At 39.8% G+C, this 16,131-nt stretch overlaps 1 protein-coding gene across 2 annotated transcripts in view; it reads left to right on the forward strand.

Moving 5' to 3' along the window:
- The window catches only part of LOC116057552 (spondin-1-like), a 293,280-nt gene that overhangs the window by 199,306 nt on the left and 77,843 nt on the right, over nt 1-16,131 (forward strand). For both annotated transcript variants that reach the window (XM_031310072.2, XM_031310065.2), the window contains exons 9-10: nt 2,257-2,397; nt 3,326-3,401. In XM_031310072.2, coding sequence (XP_031165932.1) covers nt 2,257-2,397; nt 3,326-3,401 — 217 coding nt within the window. The remainder of the gene's footprint in view (nt 1-2,256; nt 2,398-3,325; nt 3,402-16,131) is intronic.

Raw genomic sequence — 16,131 nt, forward strand, 5'->3', positions numbered from 1 at the left:
CTTTTATTAATTCTAGTTTCCTTTCCTCAAGAGAAATCATGTTCTCTTTTTAAAAGCCTGTTTCACAGACATGCAGACACTATATGCTGCCGTTGGATTAGTATTCTTGTCCCACAAATAATTCCCATGTCCTAAATTCTGGGTATTTTAACATTGATTACTGATACCATTGCTCAGTGGAAGGCTTATGTTACGTGCATTGTTTTCATGGAAGGGATTGTCCTGCTTCCCAGCATTGCTAGTGGGCTTGCCACCAGCAGTAATTAGTTTCTCTTCACTGACCATTGACAAGCAAAGTAAATAGGCTACAGCCTCATACAAGCCAGATGACTGCACCTGATTGTACGGACGCATCACGTGGGGCTCGTTTGGAATACGATCCCTTATTTTATGAAAATAGTTCAACAGGTTTCTGAAAATATTTTAGGCTATGCAGATGCAGACTCTGTCGTCATTTCAGATCGACAATGGTCAGTTTAAAAAAGATAAATCGTCAGCTTGTGAGAAGCGTTGAGCCTAGCCGGCCGCTCCTCATTTACATGAAGTTGCCTGAATTCAACTTTATGCAAATGAGGAGCGGGCGACTCAACGCCCCACTTCTCCATAGTCTTTGCGGTGTCCAGCGCAAAAGGCAAACAGGGTAATCCACAAACAGGCAGAGGTCAGAACACGGGAAGTCAGGAAAACTAGAATGCTTGGAATCAGGGATAACGCTCAAAAGCTAACACAGAGGAAAGACGATCTCGTAATGAGGTAAGTGACAGGTGGGGTTATATACACAAGAACGGGGGAGATAACGAGACACAGGTGAAACACATTGGGGCGGGGCAATGTAATCACACACGGCGGGAAGGCAGGCAAAGACCAGGAAGTAAACAGACCTGAAACGAGACAAGACGGTAAGTATAAAAAAAACAGGAAGTGGTAAGAACAAACTAATAAAAGAAATAGAAAACATTAACTTGACACAGCAGCTAGGCATGACATAGACTGCTTTCCCTCAGGCATATATGATACTCAGTATACCAGAGCAGATGTTTTTCTCTAGTACACCAACCATTCCAAATCATGACCTGAGGCCTGTACTACGAATCAAGATCAACATGTCCTGGATTTCTTTCAGTGATCCGGCTTCACCTAACCTAACAACCGTGGTCCCGCATAACCTGTATCACGACGCTGGTTATCAACTAGTTCAGTCAACCCAGGTTTTTCCTATCTAGAGACGTGCGCGTTCACATAAAAGAGGCGGTGTTTGCGCACCACGACCAATCGCAAACATCTACCAGAGCTGCATCTTTTAAACAAGAAGAACAAACTATAATTCTACATAAATATGAAGAACACAGACACGGTTTAACAGGCAAAACGCAGGAAAGAAAGCTGGCAAAAAAGCCGACGCTGTTATGCGTAAATCACAACGTTTAGCTTATCAATATCCAGTGGTGTAGTCTACGTGATAGTAAGCTCCAGGATTTCTATATACTCACTTAAAAATGCCCAATGACACGTAACAACATACTTTCCATTATATGTTTGATATATTTTGAATTGTCATCTGTGCTTTTTTCTTCACATAGGCTCAATGGATGTATTTCACCATAAATTGGTGCATAAAAGTGTATCGGAATGCAGGAAATGAAGTCGTTGATGCTTAGTGTGCAGTGGTGCGCGATCGTGAGACAAAATAAAAAAAAAAAACATAAAAACATAATTTAAACCGGTGTGCGCATTGGCAACACACGGCTAAAGAAGGCAACAAATAGCCTATAAGTAATTCCCTCCGCTGAAAATCTATATCTTTATATATTCTCCATCAGGGAATGTTAACGGGGTTGTCGGTCTCTAAATGTTTTAACTTTTATGAGCGCACCTCTCTCTCTCTCCGCGAACCGAGCTCCAGCTGATCTTCTAAGAATGGTGACGCCGTTATCAGTCGAGTATTGATTGGTCAGTGGGCGGTGCTTTTACACCGGTTGATCTCTAATCTCCAACATAACCTGCTCCCGACCTGGTTAAGCGGTCAGCATAAGTTACCACGGCGATTGAACCCGATCACAAGTGATCCACCTTCGTAGTACAGAAAACCCTGGGTTGAACCTGAAGTTAGCTCGTTAACGCCAAATCTAGCTTCGTAGTACAGGCCTCTTATCTTGGCATCAGTAGCATCTTATTTTCACACGTCCATATTTCCCTGATGACAATAAGGTTTTTTACTTACCATGCCACTTACCCTTTTATTTTGGCTTCTTTCAGTCACCGAACAAGCCCACCATTCCCCAAGAGAAGATCCGACCCTTGACCAGTTTGGACCACCCGCAGAGCCCATTCTATGACCCAGAGGGAGGGGCAATTACCCCTGTAGCCAAGCTGGTGATGGAACGCATCGCTAGAAAGGTACATTATATCAGGACACTTTACAGATAGAGTAGGTCTAGACCACACTCTATAATTTACAGAGATTCAACAATTTCTCGAGAGCAATTGCACACAGCGAGAGAGAGAGAGAGAGAGAGAGAGAGTGACTGCCATCTTGTGCATTGAGCTAATTTCATTATATTTTACATGATAACTGTCACCAGCAAGTTTACTCCACTGTAGCTAATAGCTATTTATAATAATAATAATGCATTTTATTTATATAGTGCTTTTTTAACACTCAAAGACGCTTTACAAAGTTTTTTAAAAGGAAATACGCATACTATGGAAATTTACACACTAAAATAGACACATTATTAAACATTAAAAGCAGCTCTAAAAGGGAGAGTTTTGACATGTGATTTGAACATGGACAGATTGGTGCAGTCACTGATGTGTTTGGGGAGAGAGTTCCAGAGGGAGGGGGCAGCTATAGAGTCGCCTGATATAGATGCTAACGCCTAACTAAATGAAACTTATTAGGTCAGGTCATGATTATATTATTATTATTATTATTATTGGGTAATTTTCAAGTATGCTACTGATGTAATATCTTCCTAAATATAAGCTATATTTGCTTTTTCATGAAAAAGATGTCATTTACTTACAATACGTTTTTCAATACAATAACCCTTGCAGGACTGATTGTTTTCATGTTGAAACAAGTAAACTTTGTGATGATGCTGATCCACCACAAATACAAGCCTGGAAGTTGTTGAACTTGTAGAAAACAATCACAACTTTAAATTAAAATCGTAATATTGGTCAGAAAAACTGCATTTACAGTAGATATTTACCTGACATTGTTCAGTAACCATGTTGACACAACACACACAACTCATGATATGCCATTGTCACATACAATGGTGATCTATATAAGACAACATTGTTTTCCTTGTGTCTGCAGGGAGAACAGTGTAATATGGTCCCAGACACCATAGATGACATTGTAGCTGATATTGGACAGGAGGAGAAGGAAGAAGGTACAGACACACGCACGCACGCACGCACGCACACCAGAGGTGGGCCGTCAGGGCCAGCATGGCATTCTCTGCTTGCCAAGAGATTGTCAGAATCAGAAAATTATATTTTTATAATTATATATATATATATATATATATATATATATATATATATATATATATATATATAAATTAATTTCATTTACAAAGTACATTCCCACGAGTCTATTACCGTAATTTCATTGCTACTCTCTCCTTCGGTTGTGCGGCTTCCAGTGCGTTTCATAAATTAGAGCTTTTATCCAATCAGATTTCCCCTCTGTGCTGTATCCGGGTGATACGACTTCAAGTCACGACTCACGACTTGGTAGCTTTCCAGGCAAAGCATTAGCTAGCGGCTACCTAACGTTGATGTTAGCTAGCGCTAGCTGATACTAACGATTTCTAGTCTGCAACATATTTTGGGCTTCATTTCATAAACATAACCTGTAGTAGTACACAATCGTATGTGTATTGTTTTGATTACAATATGCGGAATTACTTTATGTTGCCTATTTATGTCTATTTATTTCTATTTCTCACCATTAATCACCGGTGTCTGTACAGTATCAACAGGGGTCGCCATTGTTATTTATGTGTGTGTGACGTCATAAACTGTAACTAGGAGTACAACGATCTGGTACGAGTTCACGGGTAGTAAGTTACGGGTTTGACTGCCGTTCCAGGGCACTTTCACGGGTAGAAGGTTGTGAAAACACGGGTTACGGGTTGCCTGGAACACAGCATTAGTTGATTGTAATATTCTTTAGCCAATCAAATTTCGGGTTTGCCCTGTTGGGCGTATTCTTTGACATGCCAGAGCCTTCTAGCTTCTTTTTACAGTCACTGATCTGGCTCAGCCACCAATGCCGGCATTTTTCGGACCAGTTAGTAAATGGTGGACGAGAAGCAAAACTAGCTAGCATCACATAACAGTAGCAGTAACGTAAGTTCAAGTTAGTTTTTCAAGTTAATGAATGAAAGGTGGATGTGCTTTTTCTTCAAATGATGAGCAGCTTTTGGTAAGTTTAATGGGTTTTTCTGCATTTTAGGAAACAAAATATACTAGCTATTACTACTATTTAGATTGTTTTTGGTGTTGAAGGTTTGAGCAGTGTGAGTGGTCGCTGTGCCGTTGTGTGTGCGTGGTGACGTGTGTTGAGCCCCAGCAGCTTGGCTGGAATTTGTGGGGAAGCCTGTTGATCGCTGATTGTGTTATTTGTGTTTTTGATTGCTTTGTGGTCATCGTGTGAGTAAATGTGACCGGTTGTTGTGGGATTGTTTTTGTTTCTTTGATAATTGCATACATTTTGACTATATGTGATGCAGCATCCTGCCCTACTGCGTAAAAGTGATGGCTTCCGTCACCATGTATTCATGTCTCTGCTATAGTGTATTGAAACTCTCTAGGTGTTGAGCCTTGTGTTAAATCATTTTATTCCACACGATAATGTCCTAGTGTCATGGTGAGGTTATTCAAAGGTGGTTTAACTGCTGTAGGATAGTACTGAAGACCCAGGTGTATAATACATGGCCCGCCACTGACACATGCACACACACACATGCAAACACACACACACACACATACACACACACACACACACACACACACACACACACACACACACTTTTCAAAAAGATACAATGGATTAACTTTAAGGACTTTATGTAGTGATTAATTATTCAGAACCTGTCATTACATGATATTGCTATCCTTTATGTTCTTTGAACTCTTTAATTAGGGCCCGAGCACCGACAGCGGCGAAGGCCCTATTGGAACTGAAGGAATTATTAGGGCCCGAGCGCCGACAGCGGCGAAGGCCCTATTGAAACTGAAGGAATTATTAGGGTCCGAGCGCCGACAGCGGCTAAGGCCCTATTGAAAATGAAGGAATTATTATTAGGGCCCGAGCGCCGACAGCGGCGAAGGCCCTTTTGAAACTGAAGGAATTATTATTAAGGTCCGAGCACCGACAGCGGCGAAGGCCCTATTGGAACTGAAAGAATTATTAGGGCCCGAGCGCCGACAGCGGCGAAGGCCCTATTGAAACTGAAGGAATTATTAGGGTCCGAGCGCCGACAGTGGCGAAGGCCCTATTGAAAATGAAGGAATTATTATTAGGGCCCGAGCGCTGACAGCGGCGAAGGCCCTTTTGAAACTGAAGGAATTATTATTAAGGCCCGAGCACCGACAGCGGCGAAGGCCCTATTGAAACTGAAGGAATTATTATTAGGGCCCGAGCACCGACAGCGGCGAAGGCCCTATTGAAACTGAAGGAATTATTATTAGGGCCCCAGCGCCGACAGCGGCGAAGGTCCTATTGGAACTGAAGGAATTATTATTATTCTTTTTCCCGGCAAATGAATTGGCTTTTTGAGGAGCTTAACATATTCAAAAACTCACCAAATTTGGCGGTCGCATGAAGTCTGGTGAAAATTTACGTATTTTCGGGAAAAAGCGCGCAAAAATGTCTCGCTAGCGCCCCCTACAAAGTTAAAAAAAATTGAGCCCCTGCAGTGCATTTAACGTAGACTCACGAAACTTGGTACACATGTGTATCAAGTCAAATCGCACACAAAACGTCATTGGAGCCATATCCTAAACCCAACAGGAAGTCCGCCATTTTGAATTGAAAGTTTGAAATTAGTGCGATTTTGGCCATTTCCACATGTCGTACTTTAACGAACTCCTCATAGAGATTTCATCCGATCAACTTCAAATTTGGTCTGTACCATCTTAAGAAGTTAAAGATGAAAAGTTGTTAAAAGAAAAACTTTTCGTCATAGGGCGTGGCCGTGGCGGGGCGGCCATTTTGTGCGTTTCGCCGCCGAAACAGGAAGTGGGTGTAACTCAAGTGTAAATTGTCCAAATGGCTCGAAACTTTCCAGGATTCATAAGAGTCCAGGCCTGAGGACACCTAAAGGCCATATTTGACTTTTGGTCATAGCGCTGGAAACAGGAAATGCGCCTTATATGACAAACATCATCCGATTTACATGAAACTTAGAATGTGTGGTCTACATGTGATAATGAGCCGGCCCCTATAATATAACCACGCACACTTACTCAGGCCACGCCCCCTTTCAAAACATTTGAACCGTTTATGGTAGAGTCTTGTGTGAGGTGTCATTGAACTCAGCAGAGAGTTGCTTCTTCATTGGTGATGGTTTGGCCCGCCCCCTATGCTTAAGCCACGCCCCCTTTAATAACATTTGAACCGTTTAAGGTAGAGTCTTGTGTGAGGTGTCATTGAACCCAGCAGAGAGTTCCTTCTTCATTGGTGATGGTTTGGCCCGCCCCCTATGCTTAAGCCACGCCCCCTTTCATAACATTTGAACGATTTAAGGTTGACCATTGTGTGAGGTATCAATGAACTCAGCAGAGAGTTCCTTCTTCATTGGTGATGTTTTGGCCCGCCCCCTATGCTTAAGCCACGCCCCTTTCATAACATTTGAACCGATTAAGGTAGACCCTTGTGTGAAGTATCATTGAACTCAGCAGAGACTTCCTTTTTAATTGGTGATGGGTTGATCCGGCCCCTATAATTTAGCCACGCCCCTTTTTATAACTGGTGACCCATTTAACGAAGAGTCTTGTGTGAGGTGTCATTGAACTCAGCAGAGAGTTGCTTCTTCATTGGTGATGGTTTGGCCCGCCCCCTATGCTTTAGCCACACCCCCTTTCATAACATTTGAACAATTTAAGGTTGACCATTGTGTGAGGTATCAATGAACTCAGCAGAGAGTTACTTCTTCATTGGTGATGGTTTGGCCCGCCCCCTATGTTCAAGCCACGCCCCCTTTCATAAATGCTGACCCATCTAAGGTAGAGTCTTGTGTGAGGTATCATTGAACACAGCAGGGAGTTCCCTTTTCATTGGTGACGATTTGCGGTGTCTGAGTGCCGCGCAAATGCACGGTCGCAAGGAGCGGCGACCGCTGGTAACCCCGACACGTGCAGAGGAGCGAGGGCCCGTCCATTGCTGCTTGCAGCTTTTCCATCTTAAGACATTAAATATGAAAAGTTGTTAAAAGAAAAACTTTTCGTCATAGGGCATGGCTGTGGCGGGGCGGCCATTTTGTGCGTTTCGCCATCGAAACAGGAAGTGGGTGTAACTCGAGCGTACATTGTCCAATTGGCTCGAAACTTTTCAGGATTCATAAGAGTCTAACTCCGAGGACATTTACTGGACAAAATTGACCTAAAGTCATAGCGCACCCTAGTGGCAACAGGAAGTAGGCCTAAAAGTCAAGGTGCTATACTTTAACGGACTCTTCCTAGAGATTTCATCCGATGGAAATTTGGTCTGTACCATCTCAACACCTTAAAGATGAAAAGTTATTAAAAGAAAAACTTTTCGTCAGACGGTGTGGGGGTAGCGTGACGGCCATTTTGGGTGTTTAGCGATGAACAAAGAAGTTGTTGTAACTTGAGTGTACGTTGTCGTATTTGCCCGAAATTTCTCACGATTGACAAGGGTCCAGGCCTGAGGACACCTACAGGCCAAAATTGACTTTTGGTCTTAGCGCCCCCCACTCGCAACAGGAAATGCGCCTTGAAACTTAGAATGTGTGGTCTACCCCTATACTTTAACCACGCCCACTTACTCAGGCCACGCCCCTTTCATTATATTTGAACCGTTTAAGGTAGAGTCTTGTGTGATGTGAGAGAGTTCAGCAGAGAGTTCCTTCTTCATTGGTGATGGTTTGGCCCAACCACCTATGCTTTAGCCACGCCCCCTTTTATAACTAATGACCCATTTGATGTAGCCCCTTTTGTGAGGTATCATTGAACTCAGCAGAGTCTTCCTTCTTCATTGGTGATGGTTTGGTCCGCCCTTCTACGCTTAAGCCACGCCCCCTTTCATAACTGGCATGGAGGCACGATGGCCCGTCCATCGCTACTTGCAGCTTTAATTTACATTGTGTTTGCAAAATATTCACTTTAACTATCCACCTACAGACTGAGTGAGTAGCTACTGTGGGGATTTAATGTCTTATTGCAACAGTACAGATAGTTAATATAGCCATAATGTCTGGGCCCCATATCATTTGTGACAGGTGTATCACCCTATCAGGAGTACAGATTTAAGGTCAAGATAGCGGAAAAGAAGGTACAACGAAGTTGGAGAACCCACTCTCGCTTGAAAGGAATAAAAAAGAAACCAAATTAAATGTTAAATCTAAATCTAAATATTAAATCTAAATCTAAATGTTAAATATAAATCTAAATATTATATCTAAATGGGGGGGAAGAAGGTACGCCGAAGTTGGAGAACCCCACTCTCGCTTGAAAAGAATAAAAAAGAAACCAAACTATTGTTTGAGGGACGGAGTTACAAGCTTTAAGTAAGTAAATGTTAAATCTAAATCTCAATGTTATATAAATCTAAATATTAAATGTAAATGTTAAATCTAAATCTAAATATTAAATCTAAATCTATACTCTAAATCTAAATGTTAAATCTAAATCTAAATATTAAATCCAAATTTTCAATCTAAATGATAAATCAAAATGTTAAATCTAAATTTAAATATTAAAGTGTGCAGTGGGGGGGGGGGGGCGGAAAATAAGGTCCGTGTGGCTGTGTTGGTAAAAGGTTCTGAATTGGAGGTCCCACCTATGAAATTTCAAATAATCTATGTACAATATACAAAAAATGCAGTCATTGTGTAAATATCACTTGTCATGAGAGAAAATATGAATAGACTTGAAAATTTTTTTTTTAAATATTGAAAATAAAATAACTATGTCTCTAGCACCCACTTAAGTGCCATTTTTCTCTTGTCCCACCTTCTAGATGACCAAATTGAATGTTAAATACAACCGTTAAAATACATTTTAAATATCCTTTTTTTGTATTATTTTGTTTATATATGCCTCTTTTAATTGTTAAAACATTTTTTAAATTATGTAAATATTTCAAATAATAGTAATTTTGCAATAAAGTTATGTCCCACAACATACGTGCCACCCTTACCGAAACATATTTAGCCTGGCAGAAGAAGAAAAAAACAGTGAGTGACATGATTCGCAGGAAATTACATCACAAAGCAGTTTGCCGCCAGAATGGGTAGAACAAAGGTATGTTCTCTTTTCGATTTTTTACATTATTATACAACTTTTAGCCTTGATTGAATGTGTCACTTTAACCAATGCAACCCTGTTACACTTATTATCAGAATAAGACAAATTCATTTAAAGGTTTTCTTCTTTTTTACATAAGTAAGTTTGTCCTAAACATGACAGTAAGAGCTAGCTAAACAGCTAGTTCTATTCATGAGAAAAAGCTAAAATTAGCATTAATTTGCAACCCTGTTACCATAATTAGAGTAAGAGGGTTGAATCTCCTTCAATCCACTCATAAGGGACAATCTATTACATCTATTATACAGCTAAATAATTAATATAATTTTGATTATAATTTAGCATAAATTTCATGTAATTAATGTATTACTACAGGGTGCCAGATGTAAAAATTCAGATACAATTTTATAGCTGATATATTTTTCTCACATTTAAGACAAACATGTTCTTTGCAATTGTCAACAATATGTTTAAAAAAGTAAAATATTAAATCTAAATCTTAAATCTAATTATGAAATCTAAATCTTAAATCTAAATGTTAAATCTAAATATTAAATATAAATGTTAAATCTAAATCTAAATATTAAATCTAAATGTCAAATCTAAATGTTAAATCTAAATCTAAATATCAAATCTAAATGTTAAATCTAAATGATAAATCTAAATGTTAAATTTAAATGTAAAATCTAAATCTAAATATTAAATCTAAATCTAAATCTAAATGTTAAATCTAAATCTAAATATTATATCTGGGGGGGAAGAAGGTACGCCGAAGTTGGAGAACCCCACTCTCGCTTGAAAAGAATAAAAAAGAAACCAAACTATTCTGTGAGGGACGAATAAGTCGGAGATACAAACTTTAAGTAAGTAAATCTAAATATTAAATCTAAATGTTAAATCTAAATGTAAATATTAAATCTAAATGTTAAATATAAATATTAAATTTAAATCTAAATGTTAAATCTAAATGTTAAGTATAAATATTAAATCTAAATGTAAATGTTAACTGTAAAAATCTTTATAAACATATTGTTGACGATTGCATATGTTGTTTAACACAAATTTTGTCTTCAATGTGAGAAAAATTATCTAAAGATGAGGAAAGTGAGCTAAGTAATCAAAATATATCAGCTTTACAATGGTATCTGAATTTTTACGTACTGTATTTTATAGAATATATATATTCCCCCTTTTATGTCAACCAGGTAGAGTTAATAAGCACTTTGCTCATTACCGCTTATCTGGCCAAACTGCCCTTCATTGTTAAGTTAATTCATAATTTAGGTTAATAGACATTTATGGTTTTTGAAATTGATTTCTATAGGGTTCTTGCCCACCGATGAGCTCTGCTGAAAAGCAGAGGCGCTACCGTGCCAGGCGTGATGCAGACAAACAGAGGAGACAGCAGTACTTACCAGTCCTTCCAGAAAAATGTTTTTTTGTGATTGTTGCGGGCAAAAATCCTTGAATATGTGGGATATTTATGCAATTTTATGCTATGAAATTGCGGGAACTTGCAAAAATTGCGGGAACTTGCAAAAACTGTGGTTTCATCATGGCTTCATCGCGGGATTTGCAGCATTTCGATGATGTTCACGTTGTGTAATTACGTCACTTCATAACGTTCCCATGGCAACAGGGGAAAATGGCTGCTCTTGTGTGAAGTAAACGCAACATTTTTCAACTTTCTGCTAAGATATATGTGACTTTTTTGCAACGAAAATGCGGGGATTATGAAATCATGCAAGCCCCGCATATTTTGCGCGAAACTGGCAAATTATGCGGCGAAAGTGCGGCGTATTTGAAAAAATGCGGAAAGAAAGCGACTCCAGCGATTGAAGAAAGACCATCCATCTCCAAGATCCAGAGTCAACAAGTTGCTCTGTCATGTCTCGCGCACATCCCTAAGGAGAACTCTTGTGTTTCATACAGCAGTAGCTGAGGAGGTGCGTACCAAATACGTAAATTCAAAGAAAGAGAGTCACAGACAAATTATTGTGGGATTAATCACTAGACAAATCCGGAAAAAGTACAAGCTACAGAAACTGGCACAGGAGGTTTTTGGATTTTCAAGAAAGAGGTGGAAAAACTTGGCAAATGAAAATGTCTGCTATAAGAGAAAGGAACACAATGGGATCGCTGCCATACTGAGATCCAAGGTGAGGTTGTTCTTTTTACGTGATTATGTCAGCAGGATCACAACTGGAAAAAAGCAAACATTGATCAAAGAAAAGAAGAAAATGCTCCCACGAAATGCTGGTGGAAATGTTTGCCACTTTGCTCCAGAAGTTCAGGCGCCATCTCTATAACATCAGGCAGCAATATGCTTTCTCACGGGCCCTGAAGCTGAACCTCCCTGCGAATGAATGTGCAGTCCACGTTGACTTTTCAGAGAACTACGGCTGCAAATATAGTGCTGATATACAATCTGTCCATTTTGGTGCGTCACATCAACAGGCTACTTTTGCCCACTGGGGTTTACTATGTGAGAGGAACATCTGCTCCCACGTCCTTCTGCAGTATATCAGCCTCCAGATTGAAGGTACCACCTGCAATATGGCAACACCTGGAGCCCCTCCTGAAAGAAATTAGAGATAAATACCCGGATATGACAACCATCCACTTTTTTAGCGATGGGCCCTGCACACAGTACAAGCAGCAGGACAATTTTTACCTCTTTTGTACAGAAATCTTTAAGAAGGGGTTTACACGGGGAACCTGGAACTTCTTCGAAGCCAGCCATGGCAAAGGTGCCCCAGATGGCATAGGTGGCACACTGAAGAGGAGGGCTGACAGGCTTGTCAGCCAAGGAGTTGATATACCAATGGCATTGTCCCTGTACCAAGCTCTGAGTGAGGGACAATCAAATGTGACACTGTATAACATTCAGGAGCTAGATGTGGAGGATGCAGTGAAAAAAATGCCAGCTGACCTTCCAGCTGTTCCATCCACAATGAGACTTCACCAGGCGGTCACCTTTTCCCCTGGGAAAATAATCTACCACGATGTCAGCTGCATGTGTTCTGCAATTGGGAATCTGGACGGCGGTTGCCAAAAAAATAATAGCTTCATCAAACAGATGAACACACAGAAGAGACATGTGTACTGCTGTACAAGCGCATCATCCACCCAGGGATCATCCAACAGGTGAATGAGACCCATGTCCAGGTGAAGTGCATGCACAAAGTGGGGGAAAACCGTTTTTTTCTGGCCATTGAGGGATGATCTCCACTGGTATCCCTTTGAAGATGTGCTGACAGTCATTCCTCCCCCTTAGAATGTTACCTCACGGTACATGGCCGTTGCAAAAGAGGTATGGGATACCCTGGCCAGTCATCAAAATGAAATCTGAAGATTAGAAAATCAGTTTTCTAAACTGTTTGTATGAATTCCTCTGCCAAGTTTTCCAAAATTGCTGCCAATCTGTTGAGTACCTTTTTGTGATTGGCCACAGCCATGGTCATGCCCCCTTGTGGCCAGTGGATGTGGAGTATTAATCAGTTCTATACTTCTATACTAATACTTCATGTGTATATATACTGCACACAGACAGACAGACGAACTGACACAGACCGACGGACGGACTGTTATAAGATGTTATTAAATGTTATTCAACAATGTTCCTGTGTTCCTGAGCATTTATTTGTCACATTATTGCCATGATCTTTATTAATCAAAAGTATTGTATACATCCAACCCCTGTAACTTTTGCGCAACCCTGTTACTTAAATTTCAACACTGTTACCATATCATTTTTATTAAAAATAATGAATTACTTTTTTAGCTCACAGGGGCTTGAGCTATTGTCCTTATCGTAGTTTGAATATGCATGATGCATTTGAGCAAATACTTCAAAAATATATACTGAAATCAGTCACTAATTTTAAACATGTCACAGTTTAAAACTTGGCAAAAATGGAACTCAAAAGTTACTGTAATGAATTTACATCAAGTGAGATCTGAAAATAAATAGAGTGAATGTGACTTTCTTTACTTAAAGGCAAGAAATTACATTTAAAAAAGTCAATAAATATATTTTTTTCAGGTTCCTGAGTATTGGTACCTTGGCTGCACCGAGCACAAAAAAAAGAAAGTATCATAAAAAGTGTGCCTTTGATACCTGAGCTGGATGAATCAAATTATTTAATGATATATTACCTGTTTTCATTAAATACATACTAAAAAATAGTAAAATAAAGGGCCAATTTTTCAAAATTATGGATGTCTAAATTGTCCTCCAATTCTGGAATGACCCAGTTGGGAAAGGAACGTTGTCTTATCCTACTCAGCGGCCAGTTAAACTCTAAAGGAGAGTTGTCGCGACTGGAAGGAGTTGTAGAGTAACCTCGCTTTAACACAGACCCGCACCTGCAACTTAGAGAACGTTATCCTGAGAGTGAATAATAAAGTTGGGATTCCCTGCCATCCAGACGCCATCTCAGCGATTCACCCTGGTTTAACCTGCTGCACACTCTTCTGAATATTCTGTCGTCATGGATTTTTGTTTATTACTTCACACCAGAGACTGAGGTATGGTTTATTTTTCCCTGTTTTGACCGTGGACTGGAAGAGTCAGCAGCTAAGGCTGTAATACTGTTCACGATAACGGACAATAGACTTCCGCTGTCAGGATAGACTCTGGTAACAATTTTCAGCGGACTCGAAGTTGCATCTTTGGTGGGACAGTGAGTGTAAAGAAAATGTGATTCTGGTTGAACATTTTGATTGCTGGACATTTAAGGAAAATTTGCATGCTCTGTTAAACTGTCAATAATTTACTGAAAGTGGTAGTGGGTCGAGGTGTTACCTGAATGTGAATTGAAAGGGGTCTACCTGCTTTGCTTCAGGTTTTTGTTGACCGCAAGCTTGTGTTTATTTGTTTATTTTTCTCTGTGAAATGCCTGTTTAAAAACGGTAAGGCATTGTCTACAGCGAGACACATTTTTTTTGAAAAGTATACTTTGTTCTGTCACTTGAACATTATTTTATTTTATGTACTTAATTTCTTTTGGGAGAAATTCCTGCAATAGTAGAGTTGAAACTGGTCAAATTTAACTGACTAGGTTTGATCTACAACATTTTAAAAGGTCAATCAATAAATAATTTGTTTAAATATTTACTCAAAGTTGTTATTGCAAATTATATTGAGTTTATATTGCTCTGGAGTAGGGGTGTCCCACCTAGCTAGGTATAGGATACAGGGGGGAAGATTGTGCAGACCTTAAGTTCGGTTTAGAGCACTTCACACTTCAGGTAGTCACTGTCTTAGAGATAGTAGTCCTGAAGCCCATCCTACCATACCTTCATTGACCCACATTGATCAGGGAGATCAGCCAGATAGGTGACAACATACTTACTGAAGTAGGTCATCTTATTATTATAATCACGGTTACCCAATTTTCATGTATTGAAAGTACGAAGTACATATAAAAAAACTTGCAAATTTGTAACCTTTTAAAATCAAAAGCAGAGTAGATTTAAATACAATTGACTATAAAACTATACAACAGTAAACATCCTAACATCAGTGACATAAAATCAACAGAATTGGCCTGTAATATGCCCAACATATGCCTTGAGAGTCCATGAGGCTGTAGGGGGAAAATGGGATAAAGTGTGTGATTGCAGGGATGAAGAAGAGCAAAGGTGGTTAACATGTTATTGCTGCAAATGTTATTTAACTAACCATAATGAACATAAAAACACAATTTAAGTGACAAAAAAATGTAGCCATAAGGGCCGTTTTAGTTGCTGCAGCCGAGCTAGCGCGCGCCAATGTGACGTCAAAATGACATAGATCTCGCTGGCGCGCCAGGATTTTCCACTCAATTTTTTTCAGCGGCGCGTGACAAGCGGAAACAGGAAGCATGGACGAGTTTGCGGACAAACGGATGCCAGGACTCTCAGAGTGACTGCAAGTCTCTCTTGTAAACTTACTGGGTTAAGATGAGTTCTTTTATGGTGAATGAAAGGCTTGATCCGACAAATTAGGTTATCGAATCAAATCGAAGCATTGACGGCAATGCTGCTGCCAGTTCTGCCATTGTTTACCTTTTTCTCCTTCTTCTAGTCCATACAAATAGCAAAGTCTGTAGCCTTTGCTCATTAGCGCCACCTCTGTTCAGGAGAAGACTGCAACTAGTGTTGCGACCACCATGCGCGAGTATAAATAGTTACGGCGGTCCCATGACGTTACATTTGCGTGCGACAGGTCGGCTGCGCTGAGTATACCGTACGTTTAACACTGTTGACAAATATCCAGCCAGCCTTACACCTGCACCTTTGGGTCAGTAAAAAAAAAAAAAACATGATCTTAATGCCAGGGTGCTGAAAATCATCACATCAAAGGGACCACCCCCAGAGCTATAATTCTGCAGGGAGTGGGAAGAGAAGATGACGTAATTGTCACACTGTGTCTATGGGGAAAAAAAGTGTAATAATTGCTTCAGGTAACAAAGAATATAAAGTTGGCTATATGTATATATACATCGCTGTCAATAGCAGTAATATAACCCAAAGCTTTAGTCCCCTGTGGACTTCCACAAATGTTAAGATCATTAATATGACTAGCGCCATGAGGAATTACAATATAAAGATAATCATTGTAAATATTATCAAAAGTGC

The sequence above is a fragment of the Sander lucioperca genome, chromosome 7 (assembly GCF_008315115.2).
Source record: "Sander lucioperca isolate FBNREF2018 chromosome 7, SLUC_FBN_1.2, whole genome shotgun sequence".
NCBI lineage: Eukaryota > Metazoa > Chordata > Actinopteri > Perciformes > Percidae > Sander > Sander lucioperca.